The following is a 23,873-nucleotide window of genomic DNA, read 5'->3' on the forward strand; positions in this document are numbered from 1 at the left end:
GAAAAAAATGTGCAGTGTTAAAATTTGTTATGCTGGTATAAATTTTGTTTCTCTTTCACTTGTGAGATGATTTAAAATTAATAAAACACAATTCTACAGGAGGTATTTCTAAGTTTCTTGATCCATTTTTTTCAAGGCAATGCAGTGGAATAAAATTACAGCCTCCAATTCACAGTCAGTGGTTATATGGGAGATGTTGTTCTGAATTTTAGCATTTTTTAAAAAACATAGATTAGAATTGATTCTCCTTTCACCAGATTAAAAAATACTGAGCCAGAAACAGCTTTTCCCAGCTGAAGAATTTTTAAAATTTTATTTTTCATCTTTATTTCTGGACCCACGGCTGCATGGAAACGAAATTCCTAACTTTGAACTCTAAATATTTTAGAGAGACAGATAACATTTATAAAACACATCTATTTAAACTGTTTATGAAATCTAATTGTTATGTCTGAGAAGCTCTAGAGATTGTATGGGAAGTATTTGTCTACCTTGAATTTCGGTTCCGGTATTTCAAGACACAAATGGCTTTAAAGGAAAAAACATGTGACGGATCTCCCATGTCACACCGAGGTTTGTCAGAACACAAAAGTTATCAGAAAACTGAGGTAAGGAGTTGGATAAATCCCACTTAACAAAGGTGAGGGGAAAACTCTTGGTGCTTCAATGGTCATCACTTGCAAGTTATATTTTAGATCTGGGAACGTTTTCTTTTAAAAACACAGTACAACAGAGGGCAGTGGTGTGAGAGGAACTAAATTTAGGCTGCTGCCTGTGCTTTCTAAGAGCTTTGGGTGTGTTCTGCCAGTCAGGAATCACATGATGATGGGATAAACTCGTGGATGTGCTTCCTGTAAAAGGTAGTTGCTGGATTTAATCAGGAAGACACAGCCAAAGGAAGGTCCATGTTAAAGGGGAAAAGCTTGTTCTGACTCAGGTCAGAGGATGCCAGGAGACACCTAATTCCAGCGTGTGGGATAAAGCATGGGATCCTCAGAAAGTGGTGTCTGTAGGTGCGGGAGTTCTCCAGAAAACTGTGAAAAATCCAGTTTCATCCCCGAGTAACCCAGACACAAACCCCGACAGGTACCTGCACATCTGGGGTGGGAGAGATTTTTGGTGTCACTGAAGCCTGTGTGCCCTTCAGATCCAGGCTGGAGCCACAGCCTTTTCAGGGAAGTGGACATAGTTAGATTTATTGGGGAATAAATAGGCTCCTATTGTCTTTTGTCCACTCCTCGGCTTTGACAAGGTTTGGGTCTACCTTGTATCACATGAAGTAACATAATTGCTGCTGCAGTTCTCATCCAAAAAAAAGAGCTTACGTTTTTGTTCTCCTATGACAGCACAGATTTGTGTGCATGTTTATTCCTGGATCCTCTACTTTGCTGTGGAAATAATTTCAAGAGGATATGCACGTCTTGGAAAATAAAAAAAATTCTCAGGTACTGTATGATTAGTGGACAGTAACAAACACATCGTAGGAAAATCACATTTAGAGCATACTGCATTTAAGGCATAATTAAAAAATAACATAATCCTTTTTCCTTGAAATGAGGTGATTTTTAATGACTTGACGAGTTTAGTTTGCTGAAAAAGGAAATATCTTCAAGTTTATAAACTTCACTAGGCTTTGATACAATGCATGATCTTCATTAAGATCTTATTTAAATATGTCCTGCAGCATATTTTAACATGCACTGGTTTCTGGAACCTCTGTCTTTTCCATCAATCAGAAGAAGGGGTGTCCTTTGGAAGTGGTCAATGATATCTGCCACAGAAGAAAAATCCTGTGGGATGGAAAAAATGAGAAGGCTATGGCAGAAATGTCAGAATTATCAGTAATCAGTACAACCAAAAGGGGTTTTGTAAACTCTAAATATTTAGCAGTCTTACAAAAAACACAGAAGGTCCAGTAAATACTGTCAGATCAGCTGTTCTCCTTCCTGCCATCATCTGTAGCTCAATAACTGTGTGTACAAGCTATAATTAATTAGTGCAGTCTGTTTAATACATGATGGTGCCATTCTGGTTGATGTGATGACTGTACTTGGAAGTTCAAAGAGATAAATTCGGAGTGTTTTGGCTCAGTCAGAACTGCAGTGTGAGGCTCACTGGGCTCACTGGTGCCAGTAAATCCACACAGAGCTGCTGGTGCAGCTGAGCCACCAGTCTGAGAGCACAGTAAAGTTTGCTCTCAGCTCTGTATTTATTGCCCTCATCTGGTGCATTAGTGGTAAATAAACATTCCCTAACCAGGTGTGTGGATTTCTAAAGGCCGTATTCTAAGTTATCTCTTCATTCCCTGAGTGCAAACAGGAGAATCTGATTTTACTTCCAGCACTAACAATATTCTACCAGGAGTAACTCTAAGAATTCCACCCCAGGAAAACCCGACAGTCAGGAACAAGAGAGGAGATCCCTCACAATGAAGAGAATTAGTGTGAAAACACACAGTACCTCTTTTCCTTTTAAGCCAGTTCCCAGCAGATACAAGTGCTCTTGCTCCTGGTAGCGGATCTGGATGTTGTACACTTTGTCCCTGTACAGCACCATCAGCACATAGGGGTGAGTGACAGTTTTCCTCGAGCTGTCTCTCACCAGGAATGTTCCATCCTGAAAGATGAAAAAATGACAGGTGACAAATAGGAGTCACTCCTGGGTTTGATCAGTATAACAACCTCCACTAGAGCACCCCTTCTCAGTGTTTGTTCTTCCTGAAATCATTTTTCCTTCTGCTGAGAGAAGCTGCACCGTGAGAGAGTTTGTGTCATTCAGCAAATGTGCTGTCTTGCAAATTTGCTACTTAACGCTTCCAGCCTGTTACAAAAGCAGATTTTTAGGGAAGGAAGGAAGGATGTTCTATGAGGGAGAGATTCCACTAAAGGAGGAAGTAAAATATCAAAGGCCAGACCTGACATCACATGAACCAGAAAAGAAGTTCGTTTCTACCGAGTGCCAGTCAAGGTTCCTGTGTGATGCATTTACAGACAGCCCAAAATACTGATAGTGGTTGTGTAATCTAGGCAGAGGCAGTGACACTGTACCACTCTCTCTCTGCTTTTCTTCATTTCAGATCTGGCCTGACAAGTCTTCCATTGAAATCCCTTTCTTAAGGGCACTGAATGTGACCCCATAAGCTGGGCCTTACTCCAAGTGATTGGAATGTTGTCCATGTCACCCTCAGCTCATGGCAATAGTGGAGTAGCCACACCTCCCTCAGTGATGGCATATTATTTCATTTATATTTATAATTTTAATTTATCTCCACATGCACAGATAAGCCTGGGTTTCACCTGTCTGAATCTGTGCTTCATTTTGCTGGTCAGTATGGCCTGGGAAAGGGTGGGATCTTATAATTCAAGCTGCCTAAATATTGGAATTTGGGACAAACTCCTCACTGATGACAGAAAACTATTTCCAGAGAACAAATCACTCCTCCTAAGATGGGCAAGGTCAAACTGTTCTCTGGAGATACATAATTTGTTCTCTCAGATTTTGGCAAACAACAGCCTTTGTGGGTGGTTTAGACCCAGTGTGAAACTTTTCTGTGGGGAAAGACTCAAGATGAATCCTTCCCTCTGAGCACCTACATTGGTGCTGCAGCCTCTCTGTTTTATTGACCTGCACTCCTCCCATGGGAGCACAAGGACACCTGGTGAGGGGGTGGGAGGATCCCCTGTATGAGAAATACAAATACAGGTTTTTATATGAATATCATATCATTTATATCATGAAGTTGTAAGAGATCCAAGTTCCAAGAGCTGAACTTGGGTATCAGGGTCTCTTTTGGTGGGATAAGGGAAATGAGAAAATTCTTAAAAATTAAACCTTTTGGGGCCATTTTGTACACAAGGTTCCTTTTCTCTTTGGGCTAAGAACAAAGATCCATCACCTCTCACAGGGGATGGCTTGCAGCCAGTTGGGAAAAAGGGAAAGCCCCTTTTCAGAGCAAAGAAACCTTTTTAGGTAAAGATGAATACATTAAAACTTATCTGAAAAGGGTGGGATTCTGTGAAACTATAAAATGCGTGACATTTAAACCCAAGGGGTCTTTTTCCCCCGGAAACTCGATGAGAGAAAGACCCAACACGTTGAAGAAATTCTTCCTTGTTCCTTTGTTCCCAAAGTTTAGTTCCCTTTCCCTTTTTCAATGTAAGGAGAGGGATATTTCCCACCCCTGCCATTCCCAGAGCACCTTGTTGATTTTCCGAAGAGCTGCCTCTGCCTCGGGCCGGCTCACAAAGGCCACGTACCACTCGTTGTTCAGGGAGCCCTAAGGGATGGTTTGGGGGAGAGAGAAGGAAAAAAAAAACTCAGCTGTCAGTGACTGAGCCTGCAATTCGAGCAACACACAGGGAAGCAGAGAGAAATCTCGGCGTGAGGGATATTTGGGTTTATGTGCAGAATCTCTGAAGGTTTTGGGGTATTTGTTACAGTCTGGTGAAGTGGCACTGAGGGATTTTAAATTATTGGCTCACTCTGATAAATTTGAAAATATTGCAGACCTTGCTATAATACACCTGCAATTAAGCCAAATAAACAAATATTTTCAGTACAATATTTTAAATGGCATTTTCTCGTTTTTCCACCTGGACGCTGGCATCCTTTGCCTTTTTTTTGTTTGTTTGTTTGTTTGTTTTTAAAATAATTTTTTTCTCATTTTTTAACTATCATCTGAGACCATAATGCTATAAATCCTGTGAATATAACACATATGGTTGCCCAGCAGCGTTATGACCAGGAGTTTGTTCTCAACTTGTTCTATTTAAAGAAATGTGGAACAAAAAATGCACTTACAAAGCTGAGTTCTACAAAGCTGAGTTCTTTACTCATCAAACTTTTGTGGAAGAAGAACTGAATATGTAATATTATTTGAAGGCAATTGTGCCAAACAAGTAATCCAGCAAACAAGTGTTTTTCTTGTTTTGTTCTGTCAGGGTTTTGCTGTTGTTGTTTTTTTTTCGGTGAAGACAAAACAAGGCGTTGAAATTTAACCCAGAAAAGAAAACTGAAAGCACTTATTGGCGACCTGAGAATGACTACTGCCCAGAAAAACAACTCTGAAAGATGTTCCCTCTCTAAACCAGATAATTTGCTGTGTTTAACAGTACTTGTAATGCTTTGTACCTCATCTTCCTCGGGGTTGGTTTGGTGGACAGTCTGTCTGCCGGGGATTGGCAGTGGAGGTCTCACATCAGCTGGGCCTCTCGAGGGGGATCTGCTGTTGTTGCCTTCAAAGATAGAAAAATAGAAAAAAAACCAAAAACATTCAAGTCAGGAGAATAATTTCATCTGTGCAGGATCTTGGTTTTACAGGGCATGGAGTGTTTCCATCCCCCTGGTGCTGAGATGTTTGGGATTGATTTGAAATCAGACTCAGGCTTCTCCATCAGCACCACGTGCTCTGCCTAATTTCACCCTCTGGTGCACAGACAGGGACTTTTATGGACTCTTGCATTTCCACAAGACCAGATGAACTTGAAATAGAGGCGACACTTTTTTAGTTTCTGGACCACAGTTACTCAGTTGAGAGCATCTTGGTTTCTTTAGAGACAGAAGAAACGTTGTCTCTCTGCAATCTTTGCCTTCTTAGCAATTAGAAAGTAAGAACTGTCACTGTAGGACATTGGCAGCTGTTACCATACATGAAAAATTACCTGCAAAACAATCAATTTCTAAGTTTTCTTTATTTTTTACTTGCTATTACAAGATAAATAAGCAGTGTTTTCACATGGGAAGTGTTTTCTCCCTTTTCTGAGAGCAGTAGCACACCTCAGCTCTCAGTACTGTTTGCTGGACTGAAAAAGGTGGTTGTATCAAATTGTGACACTGGTTTAAGCAGGCAGGGAACCCAAGCTTTGTGGGAAAGAAAACCCAAAAGACCAAGTAAGTTGCACAAGATGCCTTTCAGGAACTTGATAGTTTTCTGTTCACAGCCCGACCAGAAACATCCACAGAAAAAAAAATATTATGTATTAACTGCACTGAAACCACTGAAACCACTTTTTAACTTTCAGTCATGTTCTTACCAAAAAAAAAAAGGAAGGAATGCAGGATACAGACCTAGATGTAAGCGAGGTGGTAGTGAGCCAGTTGAAGACAGGTTTCTAGCACTGTTTAAAAAACAAAAGTAGTCCGTATAAATACATTTCTATGCAACATTTCTGTGCTCTGAACATCTGACTGGGACTTTGTGCCTGTTTTACAGAATGACCCGTGCAGGCTGAGGAAAGTTTTCTCCTTCTTTTTGGTTTTTTAATCTTCTCTGGGTAAGTGGATCCACCTTGAAGTTTACCTGGAGCTCGGATCTGGGAATAAGGTAGAGGGAATCAGTAATGGCCACCAAGACTTTTGGATTGGGATCAATGCAGAAAAGTACTCCAGCTTGTTGAGTTTTCTCAGGGAATGACTCCTTTATTCCCCTAAAGCGGGAAGCACAGGGAACACCTTGACAGATAGCCAGGGTCACAGAGTCATATCTTTTTTGTGGTTTCTCTAAAACTACTCATCAAGGTTGTTGGTGAAAATGCCATTTCTCATTAATGTTGCAGCCTGGGAAGGGCCAGCAACAAAAAGGACTGGAGCATCCCACATGTGAGGGAAGGCTGAGGGAGCTGGGGCTGTTCAGCCTGGAAAAGAGAGGGCTTGGGAGGGATCCCCTTATTAAAGCTCATAAATATCTGAAGGGAGAGCCAGGCTCTGGGCAGTGGTGCCCAGTGATGAGACAGAGGCCGTGGGCACAAACTGAAACTCCAGAGGCTCCCTCTGAACGGGAAACACTTCACTGTGAGGGCAGCCAAGCACTGGAGCAGGTTGCCAAGAAAGCTGAGTTGTCTCTGGTCCTGGAGACACTCAAATGCCATCTGGATGTGGCACCCTGGTCAAGGTGACCTTGTTTGGGTCGGGGCTTGGACCAGGTGACACCCAGAGGTCCCTGCCAACCTCTGCCCACACCCAAAACTTCTCAAAACTGAGTCCCAGTCTTCAGTGTTTGTTATTATTTTTGTTTCTTCGCCCAGCTGGGGACAAATGGCCTGCCCTCTTTGTCCTTTACAGTCCATGTTTCCCTTCTGCTTAAATGGGCTGTTGAAAAGGCTCTGAGATGAAAATGCTAATTATGTTTGCAGAACAAAACCACCCCATCATGGCCTGATTAATGGGAGAGAATCTGTCAAATGGGGGCCTCTACTGCAGCAACGCTGGGCATGTTGTTTGAATATAACCAGAAGTGTTCATCATAGGAACAGTTCCATTTGCATATGACCTCGCTATTGCTACTGCAATATTTGTTCTGCTGGGGTGTCAGCAGTTCCAGAGAATGATGGCAAATTGGAGGAATTCATCAAAGAGCCATTAAAAAAAAATACAGGGATTAGAAAATGTGCCTCAGACGTGGACTCAAGGAGCCCAGTCTAACTCAGCAAAGCCTAAGGTTCCCAGAATTCAGATTATCAGGAATGAAAACTTAATTAAGGGCTCCTCCATCCAGCAAATGAAGACAGGGCAATTAAATATTTGTAGGCTGAAAATAGGAAAAAAATTTGAAGCCGGGTTCACCATTTTAAACAGGGATTATCAACCATTAGGGTAAGATTTAGCAAAGGGGTGGTGAAATTCTTTCTGATTCAATTCCAGACTACTGAGGTTGTGGGTTTTTTTAGTTTTGAAATGAATTAGTGGTCACAGCTTTAGCACTTGGGCTCCTGGAGTGTGCAGGAACCTCTTTGACCTACACCCTGCATAGTTTTGGAGAAAACTATGGAGCATTTTTTTGTAGGAAACCCTTCCCAAAAGCACTTTTCATTCCTGTGGATCCTGCAGATCCATAAGGGAGAGATGTCTCAAGAATCAAAATATTTCCTTACCATAAAACTGAGAGGAATTTGGAGACATTTTGGGGATGATTCTGTGTGGATTTGGGGTGAATGTGATGGATTTTGGTGGTATATTTGTGGATTTTGGGTGACTTTTGATGGATCTTGGTGGTATAAGTGTGGATTTCCATTGATTTTGATGGATTTGAGAAATTTAGGAATATTTTGGGATCTTCTGGGACATTTTGGGGGTGATTCTGTGTGGATTCGGGTCTATTTTGGGGTACTTTAATTTTGGAGCTATTTTACTGGGATTTTGATGGAATTTTGGGGAATTTGGAGATATTCCGGGGACAATTTTTTGTGGCTTTTAGGTGACTTCCAATGGAATTTGGTGGTATATGTGTGGATTTCCATTGATTTCAATGGATTTGAGGAATTTGGGAATATTCTGGGATATTTTGGGGGTGATTCTGTGTGGACTTGGGTCTATTTTGGGGAACTTTAGTGTGATTTTGGGCTATTTTACTGGGATTTTAACTGGATTTTGACTGAATTTTGGGGAATTTGGAGGTATTTTGGGGATGATTTTATGAGGATTCTGGGTGACTTTCGATGGATTTTGGTGGTATATGTGTGGAGTTGGGTTGCTTTTTGTGGGATTTTGATGGATTTAGGTTGCTTTTTGTAGGATTTTGATGGATTTGGGTTGCTTTTTGTGGGATTTCCATGGATTTGGGTTGCTTTTTGTGGGATTTCCATGGATTTGGGTTGCTTTCTGTGGGATTTCCATGGATTTGGGTTGCTTTCTGTGGGATTTCCATGGATTTGAGGAACTTTGGAATATTTTGGGATCTTCTGGGACATTTTGGGGGTGATTCTGTGTGGATTTTGGTCTATTTTGGGGTATTTCAGTGCGATTTGGGGCTGTTTTACTGGATACAGCCTAAGGAAGGAATTACTCATGGTTGCCTTGAGTGCCTGAGATCCCTGTAGCTCCACACACTGTGTTATTTGCTGGATTCCCAAGGGATTGAGATCCAAGAGGAAGAACAAAACAAGGGTGAAACCAACCTTTCTGCCCCAGGCAGGCTGTTGGATCCTGGCTTGGGTGGAGGTTTGAGAGGTTTGGCTGGGAGGGAGCTGGAGCTGTAGGGGGGCAGGCACAGCTGTGGCACTGCCCTCTGGGGTGCAGCTGTGGAGAAGGGAGAGAAGGCAACTGAAACCTTGTGGGGGACATCCTTAAAGGAAGAAATTCTGCCCCATAACTGCTGCTTAATTGGATAAACATCCCAGAGTAAACAGCCTGTAAACAGCCCGTGATGTGTCAGTCACAGGTTGTAAACTCAGATGGTCAGCTGAGCTTCAAAATGAGTCTTAAAATGAAAAATAAACTGAGCAACACTTACATTCCCTAACTTCTGTTTTGGATAAGCCACAGTTCAGGTGCTTTCCCTGCAGCAGAGCTGAAGGTGGTGCAAGACCAAGTGTTCTCTGTTGCACTGCTTCTAAAGAGCAGATTTGAGTCACCTTTTGAACCCCATTCCTTTGTGAGACTTCTCCCAGCATGAAATAAAACATTTTCCTTCTGCAGTGGCCTCAGACCTGAACTTCCAGTAAGAGGGAACAGGTAACTGAGCTCTGCACAGCTCAGATTTCTTATTATCACAGCTCAGAGGTTGTGATAATCCACAGAGACCTGGTCAAACCCTCTGCTTCTCTTGTGGAGTCACTTTGCCAACTTAACTCTAGAATTTAGCATTACAAATACTGTTGTTACATGAAAGAAGTTCTGCTTCTGCTCATGGAAGTGAATAACATTACACAGAGAGTGGCACCAGACACAACCTGACTTTTGAAATGGCTCTAAAGAAACAACTCTGAGATAAGTTGTTTTGGTGTTTTTTTTTTAACAGAACTAAGGCAAAGAAAGACCTTAAGCTTGAAAAATCACTGTAGAAATACTTACTGTCTTCTTCTTCCTGGGGAGCCAAAAGAAAATAAACATTAGCAACATATTACAGCAGAGTTCTTAGGAGTATTTTACAGAACAAAACAAGGGTGTTGGTGGATTTTGGTTATACAAGGACTGCAATACTTGCAACACCAAGTAATTGTTAAAGGTCTTGCGTTAATTAATTAATTGTTTACAAATAAGCAATGTGGTGGATGTCCCATAATGGCTCTTGACCCAAAGCACTCAGAAACTCTCAGCAGGTATGAACTTTCCTCATTCCTCCAAGTGCAGGCTCTCAAGAGTTATCTGAGAGTGAAACTTTCAGGTCACCTTAAGCTGAACAAAATCCCCCAAAGCCCCAGGTTTAGTGTAAGCAAAATCTCTTCTCTCATGTTCTATGTATAAAAAAAAATAATCTGGTTTTATTCTTCCCTTATCTAAGATGAAGTACTAAGGGAATATGAGCTTGACACAGAAGAAATGCTTAAAAACACCCCATGTGCTGCAAAAGATCCAGGAGTGTTCTTTACAACTGATAAAAGAAACAAGTTTACCTCGTCCAGAATGATTAGTTAATACAGGCACTTAATTTCATTGGAGTCCATATATTTTAAATATGTGCTTTGAGACTACACTTACTTCATTTTTTTTGTGTGGTGGCCAACTCTGCCTGAAATGAAAACAAAACACTCGTCACAGGAGGAACACTACCCATTCATTCATGTGCATCATTTTCAACTAGGATATGAATTTATAGTAAGTTTGAAAGGCCCACTGAATGCCAAACCTTTTTTTTTAACTCATAAAAATATCTAAAATTCTAATTTCAACCCTAATCTAAGGCATTATGCTTGTCCTTAGCCCAGCTTGAGTCTATCAACAAGGAAAACTGATGCATTGATTATGAGATTAGAGCTTAAAACGAGTTTTTGCAATGATGAAACATTAGTCTCCAAGCCTTGAACTCACTTCTAATACCTGGCAACATTGCTGGAGCTCAGCATTAGACTTCCAGGCTTTGTTTCTCTGATGAATGATCTCGTTTTTATCTTTGTTTCTCTGATAAATTATCCTGGCTGATTAGCAGACCTCAATTACTTTCTTAACTTGTTTTAAGCTCAGTCCCAGTGCCCAGCCCCCAGTTTATCTAGAAAATGCTGGAGAATGATCAAGTTCTTCTGGAGAATGCTGGCTATTAAGAAGGAGGTTTGCAGGCTAAGTAAAGATTTATTTTTCTAACACTTAAAAAACCCCAGCAACAGAACTCATGAAATAACATTCCCTAGAGCAAGAACCTGAGCTGGTGGCAAAAACAGGGATCATGGATTTCTTTGCCCAGCTTGGCAGTGAGTTCTGCCCCGTGTTCTGGGGCTGTTTCAGACAGGACTGGAGAGGTTTTCCTGCAGTTTAACACATCCATCAGCCAAAATCCTTAATACCCACAGCCCCTGCTGCCAGGCAGGACCTGTAAATTGTACCACCATGTGTTGCTTGTCCACATCTTTGTTAAATTTAATTTATCCTTCATTAAGTTTCAGTGAAATGAGCACTTACTTTCCAGGGCTTTGCTTCCTTAAGGGAGGGGGGTTGCCTCTTTCATATCTGTCACTTGGTGGGACAGGAGGTTTGGGCATCATTGCCAGCTGTTCCCCCAGGGACCTAAAGCAGGAGCAAGAGGATGAAATAAAGGCAAAAAGCTGCTTATTGAGAACTAACTGGGGAATATTGGCACTGAGAGGACCATTTCCAGAGGGAAAACTCTTACCTTAGCTGTGAAACCAGAGGCTGGAAAACAACAAGGAGAAGTTGAATGTGTAAGTGTGTCAAAACAGGCAAAAAACCTCAATAAGCACAGAAAAAAAAAATCTTACCTTTTCAGGAATGCTTGGCTTCTTCCCTGAAAATAGTAAAAGCTTACATTTAGAAAAAATGAAAGTCAATTAATCAAGCTGTCCACGAAACCTGTGAGTTTTGAACATAATTGGAAGTTAATTTTGCAAGTTGAAGCCCTCAGCCCCCTGAGATGTAAAGCAGAAAAATATTCTGGCTCTGTGAGTGATGGCAAAATTGCAATATCTCTTTTTAAAGGCATATTTAACCATTTTCAAGGTGGCATGTTTTACAATCATATTTTCTAGGGTTCAGCTTTGAATTACTGGCTACTTTTCTGCCATTGTAAAACAGATGAAAGAGTTCAGACAATAAATAAAAATCATAGAGTCATGTCTTCAGATTCTTTGCGTAATGTGGTTTTCAGGTCTGAAACAAATGTAATTTTTCTTTTATGTCTTACTAGTTCTCAGCATTCTTTTAAGTCTGTTTAAGTTGCAACCTTACACCCAGTAGTGTGTGCAGAGTTAGCTCTCTATTTCTCCTTTAACCTGCTAAATATCTCCTTGTTCATTCACTTAAGTGTCACCCCAAACCTTTATTCCACAGGGATCACATCAAGTCTTTCTGTTCACCTGTCTGACCTTGGGTTGCTGTTTTCTAAACACAATTTCTCCCTCACTTTACAAGTCCTGCTCACAACATTTATTCACAAACAGATTACCTTGCCTGGGACTGGATTAGAGTACATCTGGTTGAGCCTTGTTCTTTTGCATCAATCATATACAAAGTGATAATTTTCAATAATTAAAACAATCACATTTACATTAATAAAGCAAACACTGACCTGCAGCTGGGCTCTCTCTTTCAAAGGGGGGAGCAAGGCGGTCCAGGGAGGGCTTTGTGCTTCTGTCTATAGAAGGAGCTGGGGCTAAACACAACAGCTGTGTGAGACAGTGTGCTGGGATAGGTTAATATATCTTTATTTTGTGCAGCCACGAATTGGTGTGACTTAGACTAACAAGAGAGACTTCTGTGTGAGAGTAGAAGAGAGTGGAAGTGAGGAGATGGAGGCAGGAGCTCCACAGCCCATGGGAAAAGCTTTACAAGGACAGCACCAGCTCTGCTTACATTTCAAAGGCTTCATGTTCCTGTCTCTGCCCAGATCGTTGTTGCTCGGTGGAGGAGGGAAAGCTGGCAGCTGAAACAGATATTTCACATGTGGTTAAAATGCTGTCCTCACCTTTCTGTTTTAGTTTCAGTGTGTTAACCCCAGCACACACATCTGCCCGTCCCTGTGCCTGTGCAGCACAGCACATCCAGCTCCCTGCAAAAGGACAGGAGCCAGGGGCTCTCCTGAGGAATGCCCCACGTGCTTGGCTTCTTGTTGGATGCAGAATTGCCTCCAGCTGTTTTGCCTCACAAGGGATACTCCAGTGGGCTGTATTTTGGGGGAGGATGGTGTTTATTGCCAAAGGAAAGAAACAGGAGCTTCAACAGCACTGCTGTGGGTTTGCCCCTCCAGGGCAGCAAGTGTTGGGTTTGTAAATGTGTTGAAACGAGTGGATGTGCATTTGAAGAGGAGAAATATGTAATAAGTCACTGACTGGTGACTGAGGCAGGGGGAGAATGGGCTGCTCTCTGCTCCTGGGAGAGCTGGGGTCAAACAGCATTTTGTTGCCAGCAGCCAAACCTGGATTTCTCCAGACACCTGCCTTCCAAAAGCTCATCCTCAGCCTCAGTTTAGGACACTTTTGAGAGCTCAGGACACCCAATAGTCCTCTGTGTTTTCTACATATGAACTATGTCACTGGGTCAGACCAAAAATCCTTCTATCACACCCCAGAATTACCTTGTGTACATGGTAGGTCTAATGTACATCTGTCCTGGCAAACATTGAACTTATTATAGTGCCAGCTGTCAACAGCACAAGAGCTTTCAGTTTTGGAGGATTCACAGCAGCAAAAAAAAATAAAAGGAGTCAAATCTGGGTCATCAAGGTTCTCATTGTACAGTCTCTCACACTTCTATGTGGTTTTAATTCAATTGGACAACTGCTGCATGAATAGATTGGGAAGAATTAACCTTTTTCTTTATTTTACAAATATCACCAAAGAAACAGAGAGGCATCTCTTACAAATATATAATTTATATGTTAGAGACATTCACAAGTAGGTATAAATTTCCAGTGTAGGAAACACCCAAGTAATAAAATATACTACCCAAGTAATTTAACATGTTTGTCCCGAGAAATTTAATTTCTTGGAAAAACAGTCACCCTGGAACAGAGTTCAAATCTGTTTTGATGGCTGAAATTCTCCCTCTACGTACAGCAGCTGATTAAAAACAGCATTACACTTGGACTTTTAAAAAGTTACTGGCATGGGAAATAGGTAAAATATTAGGAAAGGAACATACAGAAGCACCTCTTGCCCCAAATGGGGCTGGTCCTGGGGACAGGCCAGGTCTCTGGGGCGGCACTGGAGGTTGATGTGATGATCTGGTTGTTGAAGGTCTGTCTAAAGAAAACAAAAATCCCAAACTAAACACCTACACAGAGTTTGGTCATTTAATACCTATTAGATCCTTAGGGCTAAGAGCCTTTTCAAGAACCTGGATGCTTAATAGATCCTAAAGACATTGTAGGATGTCATTGGCAGCTGTTTTATGATCAGTGCAGTGCTGGCAGTTACAGCCCATCTGTCCCTGTGCTGGTGACTCCTCTGCCAGTCTGTTGGCCACAATATTTATTGCCATGCCCTGCAGTTCAGTGACTGTGTGAAACACCAGCCAGTCTCAATGGCAGGTTTGCACCTTCCACAAAACCTTCTTCATCCCACGACCAGCCACCCAAAACGTGGCTGGTAATGAGTGAAAACAGAACTTACAAATCATTGACCACTTCATTTTCAGTAATTACCTATATAATCAGTGTTGCTTGGAAGTGACTTGGCAGGAAAGATGACATTGTGATGGGCTTCATCATTGTTGGATGGAGGGGGCTCGTAGCCATCACTGTCATGTTCTGCCTCTCCAGGTTCTTCTGTTGGGGATTCATAGTCAGCCTCGTCTTCCTTCTCCTGGTCTTCATCAGGGCTTTCATAGTCATCATCATCCTCATCCTCCTGGCAAATGAGCATAAAAAGTGGGTGCTGCAACAGAGCACTGAACACTCCAGGGCAGTTTCCTTGTGGCCTTTCCCCGTGGTATTTTTCCCTCTGGAGGATCTCAAGGTTTTACAACGAGTTTGAGGGAAAAAATTCCATTGAAAGAAAATGGGGAAAGGAGGTAACACTGATATTAATGGAGGGAGCACTGAACAGCTTCAGAGAGGACACAAGTATGATTTTAGAGCAGTGCAGTGGAGGGTCAGGATAAGGTGAGAGCTCACCAAAATGCACAGTGCCTTTGTATGGGGACAAGGCTCCACTGGAACACACGATCCAGTGTTCCCAAAAACACACTGGAGCAGCAGCTGATGCCTGTTGATGTCCATTCTTGCTGACTAACACATATTCTACAACCCTGCAACCCAGCTTTTAAAAATGCTTCAGGAAAAATGAGATCTTTGATTTAGATCTTGGTGTCCTCCACTGGCCAGACCTAAACCAGCTCAGTGGGACTTGCAGGAGCTCGTGAGGTCACTGTGCCAGTGTGGTCAGTGCACATATCTGTGCCCACCAGAAAAAAACACACCATTGGTGTCTTGGTTGAAATTTCCATAGCCCTCTGTATTGGCACAGAGTTCAAGTGCTCTGTAGAATATTTTTATCTTCCGTGCTCCTAAAATAGCAGCAAATCTCCTGTGAACTGAGGAACAAGTGGTTTGGGTTTGTTTTTTTTTTTTTTAAATGTCTCTCCATTTTTTAAAAAAAATTAGCACTGGTTAACTTTAGAGATCTTCATGAACCCAGCCTGTGCATCAGCAGCTGAGGTGTAATGATGTTTGCCAAAATGCCAAAAGGCAAAAGGAACTTTTGCAGTCTGCTTGGATTAAAACAAATTATTCATCAGCAGATCAACTCTAAAGACTAAAATGGCACGGATTTGCCACTGAAAAACACAGCAACATTTCATTTACTGGCCACCTCTTTTAAGAGCTTGAAATGGGTAAATAAAATTCGGGTGGGGTTCTCTGGGAGCTGAGCAGACAAGGCATTGAACCAGGGGGGTTTGTCAGTGCCAATACTCACAAATGAAGACCAGCCCCCGTCATCCTGAGCGTACCCTGCGGAAAGAAGCAGAGCCACAGACTTCTCAGTGTGCAGAAAGACAGAATAACTAGACATAAAAAGGACACAAGGAACCCCAGGTGAGCTCTGAACCTCAGTAGAAGGTCACAAGAAGGAACAAGCTGATGTTTCAAAGGCAGCCCAGCAGCCACAGAGGGTGTCAGGAATGACACTCTGACTGCAAACCAAGAGCAAAGCCCCCCTTGGGGAGATGATTCCTGTGCTGGCACTTCAAGTTTGTCCTGCACTTCCAGTTCTAAATACAATTTGAAGCAGAATGCCTTCAGAATGAGCCCAGACTTCTTATTCCTCTGTTTAAGACTATTTTAGCTCTCAGAGCAGAAGGCTTTTTAATTTCAGTTTCCCTCTCTAACAGTGAGTGAGGGCAGGGGCAGAGGTGTTGGAACAGAAATATATAAACACTGATACTGAGCATTGGGTTAAAGAAAGACAGTTTGGGCATTCTCCTGTAAATGTCTCTGCTCTTGCCTTCCTTCACCACCTTTTCTTCTTAAAAGCAGTTTTTCTTGCTTGTTCTCCTGTATGTTCTCCTTAATCTTTTCTTAAACTCCTTTATGCTCTCATATTTCTATTTGCTGGTTTGGAATTTTGGCTCCCACCCCCACTCCCCTCAATGGACTCTGCCCTGAAAGTATTAACTTAATATTTTAAAAACTTCTTGTCTAAAATTTTTTAACACTTATTGTTGTCAGAGGCTCTCTGCCAGTACACACTTACCTGGGTTTTCAGGACTTCTTTGTGTTTGGGCCCTACAACAAAGACACAAAAAAGTAAATTCCTTCTCTTTGCAATTCTCAAATATTTGATGCTTTTATTTTTATAATATTTAGCTACAACAGTAGAATGAAGCTTATCTGGATGAGTTAAACTCTGTTCAAAATGCCAAAACCACATTATTTCATATTTCACATACAGGAACCTACTGTAACTAAACTGTCTGGAAAAGAATTCAAGTCAGAGGTCAAGTGCTTTGAAGCAAAGAGAGTCAGTAAATACGTTTATCAGGGGCCCAGTCCTGAAAATAGAAGCTTTCTTTACTAATTCAGATCAAGGTGTTGAAAGTCAAGTTCATAAATATTTGTGAGAATGTTTATGAACTGAGAAATGTTTTTACAGTTTTCAATTCTAGTTTTGGACTCCAGTTAATGGAAAGGTGTAAAATCATGTGATCAGACAATGCAAAACTATGTTATGTAGAGTGGACTTGGGATTTCATCGTGTAGGAACATAAATTGTTCTTTTCTCATGCAATGTTCTTGCAATTTTTGCTCCTTTTCTATTGCAGGAATATTCTATTCAGTGACAAGTCATTAAGAATTAAAAGTTGTAATGATGTGTAGTCTGTGAAATGCATTAATGATGATTTATTAGTGCAATAATATGTGCCTGGACTTTGTAGGCTTCCTAAAGATTGATGTGCTCAGGGTGGAAAATTGTATGAAATGTGCATGTTACCTGTTCTGGACAGGGCAGAAACACCTGAGGTGTTCATGGGCTCAGGTTTTGCTTTTCTTTCACAGCCAATATTAACTAAACAGAGCTTTATTTTAGGTAATAAAATATCTATCTGAAAGCTTTGAAAAAGAAAACCGAATTGTTTTACTTACCATTTTGAAAGGAAAGAGAGCCTCCCTTCGTTTTTGTTTATTTCTTGACTTAATTTACTTACGATTCTATTTAAAAGAAACACAAAAACAGTTTAAAAAAAAACTCCTCTAAACCTGTCTCTTGTCAAAGTAGCCAAGTCATTTTCTCAGCTGCTTTCCCTCAGTATTTACTAAATTAAAACCAAATTGTTTATTATGTGGTAAGAACACTGACTTTACTGTCTTATTGCAAAACTGCACCACAGCACATCCAATTGAAAACTAGACTTTTTTTACCCAGATAAAAGCCCATGTTGCTGTACCATGTTTAAAAATTAACCTTAAAGCCAAGAAGCCTCAGAATCTCTGGGTGTTACAGGCATTAGAACACTGCTTGAAATAATGGCCACGACATCTGCTGGATTTTGGGTGGAAAAATCAAGTAATACTTCAGGAAACAGAATTTATGGTTACAAAAGTAGGGATTAAATATACCCTGTGTCCTCTCTAGTCTTTTTGTGTTCCTTCCTCTGCAACCAAGTTATACTTAATCCAGGATCCCTCCAGGGCACCCCCAGCCAGCCCAGATATCTAGGATTGGGAATTCTGATATTAAACGAGTCCCTGAGAGAGTCTCTGAGGGTACAGGACAGTCATTACTGACATTCACAGGACTATCTCCACTGAGAGGACAGTAAAGAAGTTTTCCTCTATGATAATTCTGCTTCTAAGAAAGCTTATGATGAGCCACGCTCTGATTCTCAGTTCTCCTTATTCCTTTGTTTGAGGAATGTCTGACCAAGGAAGTCCCGTGACAGCCAAAGCAGATTGTTTACATACAACTGGTTAGAAATGTTGTTTAGGTCTGTCAGAGGCAGTAATTGTGGAAATAAAAGCAGTATGAAAAAAAAAATCAGGAACTTAACATGTCTGTTTGCCTCAGATTCTGAATTCTGTAAAATCCTGACTTCCTTCTTAATGTAGAATTCTTTCCCAGCGTCTCAGATTGGGTCAATCAAACTTGATATCAATGTTGTAAAATATTTGTTTGTGGCCAGGCAGTTTCCACTCTGTTTTGTTTTTCTTCTCCTTTTCTGACTTTTTCTGCTGCTCAGCAATAACAGTCCCCCTAGTTTTTTTCCAAATGACCTAATTTGTGCATCTTTTATGTGTAACTGCTCTTCTGGGCTGGGACAGGAGGCAGACAAGCTTTCAAGCAATGTAAGGTTAAAAACAAGCCAATAAACCCAAGTCATTTCAGGTCTGAAAAGGAGGCAGATGAGGATGAGGAGTTGAGGATATGTACTGAAGTATACAAGTATGAAAATACAGAGGAATAATATAGTTTGAGGTTGTTTTTTTAAGGCAGTGCTTTGCAATCTTCTGATTTGAAGCCAATATTGTCCCACTTGCCCCTTTTTTGAAGCGCACACAAGTACAAGTGTCAATAATTTCAGAAGGATTACAACTGTCTAAATCTGACATTGCTAACCAAGCAAATTGTACAGAGCAAGAAAAATGCCAGGTTATAGACACAGGGCTCCTCTTGCTCTTCTTTGCCATGGAACCAGCTCTGCTCTGCACCAGGAATTTCCTTCTGCTGCAGGGGATGAGGAAGTTGCTGTGTGAATAATAAATTCTGGGTGAGCCATAAGGAAACCTTCTGGGCTGAGCAGTGCTCTGTGTGCACCAGTGCTTTGGTCAAGAAGGGGATTATGGAACTTGTGTGTGGCTTGTTCTGTCTTGTAGAAGAGGTAGAGGAAGGATCTTTCATTATATTTAGGGGTTTTTTTTAGCTGAAGAAATAAAATGAAGATCAATGCTTTTAGAGATAATAATTCTTTTAGTTCAGACTTCCCTGGATGTGAATAAGAGCTGAGTCTTTGGAAGCTTTCTGGACTAAACCTGGACTGCCTGCTGTGGGGGTTTGCACCCACTGGTTTTTGAGGAAAAGGCGACAGGAAAAACCTGCTCGTTTTAAAAAAAAATTAATCATTTGCTACTTAAAATACAACTTCAAGCTTATTTGAAATGCTCCAAAGCAATGGCTCAGAGGGGTTATTGGAAGGAGGAGAATTTTAGGAGGGTGACACTTCACAAGTAACATTATTACAGGAGGTTGGGGCACCGAGTGTGTCGCCATGGGGGGAAGGAAGTACCAAAACCACAGTGCTCTCCGAGCTGTGGGAGTGGATGATGGGAGAGGATAAGGCAGCAGCACTTGCAGAAAATGTTACTCAGACTTCTCTTTCTGCCTCCTCCACCAGTTGCTAAACTTAAAACTGGCAGGAAGTTGAAGCTTAAAGAAACCCACACAGCCAGCCCCCAAAGCTGCCCTCCAAAAATGCCTTTTGTGCACTTAGCTGCAGGTCCTGCTGTCAGGAGTAGGGTCCACTCTACATGTGTTGGGATAAAGGATTTCAGATGGGTAGGAGAGATGGAATACAAAGTCCTCAGGGCCAGGAAGTTGCATAGTTACATATTGAGCCCTGTCAAGAGCTTAGCTGGTGATAAAAGTTGTTGGCTTGGCTTTTGAGAAGAGTCTGTTGGGCAGATGCAACGTGTCATATTGGCTTTAAAACTGATTATCAGCTATGTTCTAAACCTTGCAACAACCTTTGGCATCCCAGCTGAGGGAATTTAAAAAGAGAAAACTTAGATTTTCTCATTTAAAAAGAGAAAGGCTGCACAGATTCCTTAATTTTTTTGGTTTGTACTTTGACTCTTCTGGAAGTAGCACAACTTTCAGACTGTGCAATGTTTGTAGGCTCTGAATGTGTCCCACTCAGAGCTCAGCTCACTGACTGAGCTGGCACATGCCAGGAGTGCAGTGATGCTCTTCCAGTCGCTGGAAATTTTCAGGAGAGCTGTGGGACATAGTTTTGAGTTCTATGGGATGCAGTTTTGAGCACTATAGGATACAGTTTGGGTGTTATGGCCTGTGGCTTTCTGAGCAAGGCTGAAAATTCCAAATCTCAGGTTGGCCAGCAGCTTGACACAGAACAGTCAAAGGGATCAACAGCCTGCCCTGACCTCCTGAAAACCTGGAAATCTTTCCTCTAAGACAGGAAACAATAGGAGTGGCAAAGACCAACTTCAGCGTTTATGTCATGTATCAACCAACCACCAGAATTATTTTTAATTTTTAATGAGATCTTTGCTTTTTCTTCTTCATTAATTCTGACCACATTAAGTAAGGCACATTCTGTTGAATTCTGAATGAGCTTTAAAATCTTTTTCAAGACTCACATTTTTTATCCACAAGTTGAAACCTTTATGACTCTCTGTGACTGCCAATAGTGTTAATGAGCAACAGGAAAACTTTATATGTCTCTTAAGCTGTATATTGGCTTCTTGTTTCATTAGATTTATTATCAAAATATTAGTAACACCCTCATGATTAGGTCTGAGTTTCATTTAAAGCTTAGGGCAGATATTCCATGCCTGCTCTGTGCAGAATATGCCATATCCTTTCCCAGTTTAACCAATGTCCCTCTCACTCTTTCAGGACAATGTGTGTTGTTTGTGAGGCTTCAGGTGTGTCTTTTAACCGAATGGTATCAAAATACTGATTTTCCTAGCAAAGTTTTCTGCGAAGAGTTCAGCCCCTTTAATGGAGACTTCTAAACATTTTAAGGGTTTTAATTTTCAAAACAGTGCTTAAATCTTTTTCTTTGCTTCATTTGGTTTTTAAAAACAAACCAAAACTTTTGTGAAGATGTGCACCCGTAACAGGGCTGGTGGAGATTAACTTCCAAATTAATAAGTCTCTTAGTAATAACAGAAGACTGTGGAGTTTTTTAATTAGCTTCAGGAAATGACCTATCATACCCTGCAATGACAACTCTTAGCTGCTTTGTCTCCTTAAAAGCCACAAGAATCCTCCCCAGATAATGACACAGTGCTAGTCAGGATCTGAGCAGCAGGTTTGCTCAAACCTAATTTTCTATTGAAACCACACACCCAGCTCGGGAGGTCTGTGCAGAGGGAGGCTGTGGTTTGCAAACCTTGCATGGTTGCAGCACTGGGTTCTGTTCTCAGCCCTGCAGCTCAGCCAAACCCTGCTAAAGCTACAGGAACAACCCCTTCTACAAGGACCTTTTATTCATTTCCTCACTGGCCAGCACTGGGAGTGTAACATTTGCTATTTAAATGAAGCTTTTTTTGCAGAATGTGCTCGGATTTCAGCACTGCTCTTAAATATCAGGCACTGTAACTATAATATGCTGATGCTCTTTCAGCTTGTAGAAAAACTCTTCCTCCTAGTTGAGGTTTGTATTATGACAGAAAAGAAAACTGTGAATATGTTTTAGTGGAAATCAACAGCAAGGACTTTCTGTTTGGGTGAGAATGGGGAGGTTCTGGAGTAATTAAATTAATGGTAAAATAAATGGCAGGTTCTTCTACCCATGAATTTTATCCTGGGGTTTTGGTTTGGGTTTTGGCACCTTGGGGTTTTTTTTTCCCTTTTGAATTGATTTTTTGTTCATTTGTTTGTTTTTTCTTGGTGGTACTGTTGTTGTTGTTGTTGTCACTGTTGTTGGTTTGGTTGTTGTTGTTTTGGTTTGGGTTATTTTTTTGTGGGAACCAGTTCTCTTCCCTATTACAGCTCTAAAGTCTTGCTTTAAACAGTGGCTTTACATGGAGGACTCCCCATGACACCACCCTTTTTGCAGGTATATTCACAATAATCTAGTGAATTTTTTTTTTCTTGTTTGTAAGTGTGGAGAAATCTGAGAACAAGGGCCTTAGTTCCAGAGCTTTCATTAAGATTTAATGATTGATTTATTTATTCAGTTCCTCAAGTTGTGCACCAAGCTTCACTTTTCTTTTAAAGCTCTTATTCTTTCAAGTTCTCATTCAGAAACCCAAAACACCTCACTAGAAAAGGCTGCTCATTTTCTTTTACAAGGTAAATGGACTGGGAAAATCAAATTTTTCAAAGCCTTGTTGGGACAGATGAGGAGACAGGAGAAACTCCACATTGATAGATATCATTTTATGTCTTCACCTATGACATTAATATCTCTCGTGTGTGTGGGTTTATTAGAACACCCACTGACCACTTTTGACTCAGGAATTTGAAAGGAAATCACCAAAAGTTCTCAAGATTATAAGCTCAAACAATAAGAACACGAGGCAATTTTGCCAAAGGACTGTTTAGGAGGGACAAAATATCAGAGAATTACAAGCAATGTGCTTTACAGGAGGGTAAAATGAGTTTTTCACAATCTGGTCTCTCAGTATCAGTAACATTATTAAATGTTGCTTTTAATTGACAGTGAGTTCAAAAATTCTGAGACATCAGGGCATCTTTTTTTTATTACATCTGGACCCTCTTCCTAACATATCATACCCCACCAATCCCCATTATTGGGATATCTATTGTGTGAAAATACAGATCTGATTTTAAGAAACTTGTGATGTTTGAGGCTCTCAGGTTCAAGTCCTTGCCTATCTGATCAAAAATGAGCAACAAAGAAACAGCTATGTTGGAAAAACTTGAATTCCCTTTTTTTTTTTTGACCTCCTTGTTTCTTTAGAAGACCATGAGGAGCTCCAGGTGTCTCATGGTCAGGAACCTCCTGACCTCCAGCTTAAATATGTAGCAGAGAACTCACAGCAAAGTAACCCCCTTCGTTTTTTTTTCACCATGAAATATCAGAAAAAAACTGATTTCTGTGTTTCTGAGTATTGGCTTAATGAGATTACTGTTCTTCATTTAGTAACCTCCACGAAATTCTGAGAGCTACTCATATGAATCAGGAACTTCCTCAAGGCCTAAAGGAGCCAAGGAAAGCTGTTTAACACCCAATCACATGTTCCAGACTGATTTATCTTGAACTCCTACCTAGAGCAAAACCACATGATGAAAACCCTTTGAACTCCTCAACCCTTGTGGACTGGGCCTGACTTGTTTTTTTTTCCCCTTTGAGTTCAAGTCAACAGTTAAGCAGTGAACAGTTAAATCACACTTCAAAGGAAATGCTTGCAAGAAAAGTTCAACCTTTGTGTTGTTCTCAGTCAAAGAATATATGCACAGGTTCTTTTGAACATCTCCCAGACAACCTTTTTGTATGGTATCATCCTGCTTGAGCAGTCATGACAACACTCCTGGTATTTTGGAATATTCTGCTTTTTCTCTCAGCACGCTCCAATAAACAGGTCTCTGACCAACAGCTTGCAAACCATTTGCCTGATATTTCCTGCGAGTTTTCACTGCAAACCAGCTAAAAATAATTTTAAATATTGAAGTGGTTTGGCTTTACTTACGGCACTCTGAGTTTGGGAAACTTCTGAATGTCGTTTTCAGACATGTTCTGAAAAGGAAACACACAGTACACATCACAAAACTGCCCACAGGACACCCTGAGACTTACATATAAGAGCTCATTAATTACCATTCACATAATATTTAAGTGACTTCAGA

At 41.0% G+C, this 23,873-nt stretch overlaps 1 protein-coding gene across 1 annotated transcript in view; it reads right to left on the reverse strand.

The window, feature by feature from the left end:
• Nucleotides 1-1,303: 1,303 nt before the first annotated feature.
• Nucleotides 1,304-23,873, reverse strand: part of LCP2 (lymphocyte cytosolic protein 2) — a 28,779-nt gene continuing 6,209 nt past the window's right edge. Inside the window, exons 4-22 of the mRNA XM_029960256.1 lie at nt 23,717-23,763; nt 17,465-17,530; nt 16,575-16,606; nt 15,798-15,832; nt 14,525-14,729; nt 14,023-14,123; nt 12,736-12,805; nt 12,452-12,535; nt 11,646-11,671; nt 11,540-11,559; nt 11,329-11,433; nt 10,414-10,444; nt 9,787-9,799; nt 8,892-9,012; nt 6,067-6,116; nt 5,131-5,234; nt 4,199-4,276; nt 2,461-2,616; nt 1,304-1,790 (exon numbers count right to left, since the gene is read on the reverse strand). Coding sequence (XP_029816116.1) covers nt 1,668-1,790; nt 2,461-2,616; nt 4,199-4,276; nt 5,131-5,234; nt 6,067-6,116; nt 8,892-9,012; nt 9,787-9,799; nt 10,414-10,444; nt 11,329-11,433; nt 11,540-11,559; nt 11,646-11,671; nt 12,452-12,535; nt 12,736-12,805; nt 14,023-14,123; nt 14,525-14,729; nt 15,798-15,832; nt 16,575-16,606; nt 17,465-17,530; nt 23,717-23,763 — 1,467 coding nt within the window. The 3' untranslated portion in view covers nt 1,304-1,667. The remainder of the gene's footprint in view (nt 1,791-2,460; nt 2,617-4,198; nt 4,277-5,130; nt 5,235-6,066; nt 6,117-8,891; nt 9,013-9,786; nt 9,800-10,413; nt 10,445-11,328; nt 11,434-11,539; nt 11,560-11,645; nt 11,672-12,451; nt 12,536-12,735; nt 12,806-14,022; nt 14,124-14,524; nt 14,730-15,797; nt 15,833-16,574; nt 16,607-17,464; nt 17,531-23,716; nt 23,764-23,873) is intronic.

The sequence above is a fragment of the Manacus vitellinus genome, unplaced genomic scaffold, assembly GCF_001715985.3.
Source record: "Manacus vitellinus isolate BGI_N305 unplaced genomic scaffold, ASM171598v3 scaffold_25_pilon, whole genome shotgun sequence".
Lineage (NCBI taxonomy): Eukaryota > Metazoa > Chordata > Aves > Passeriformes > Pipridae > Manacus > Manacus vitellinus.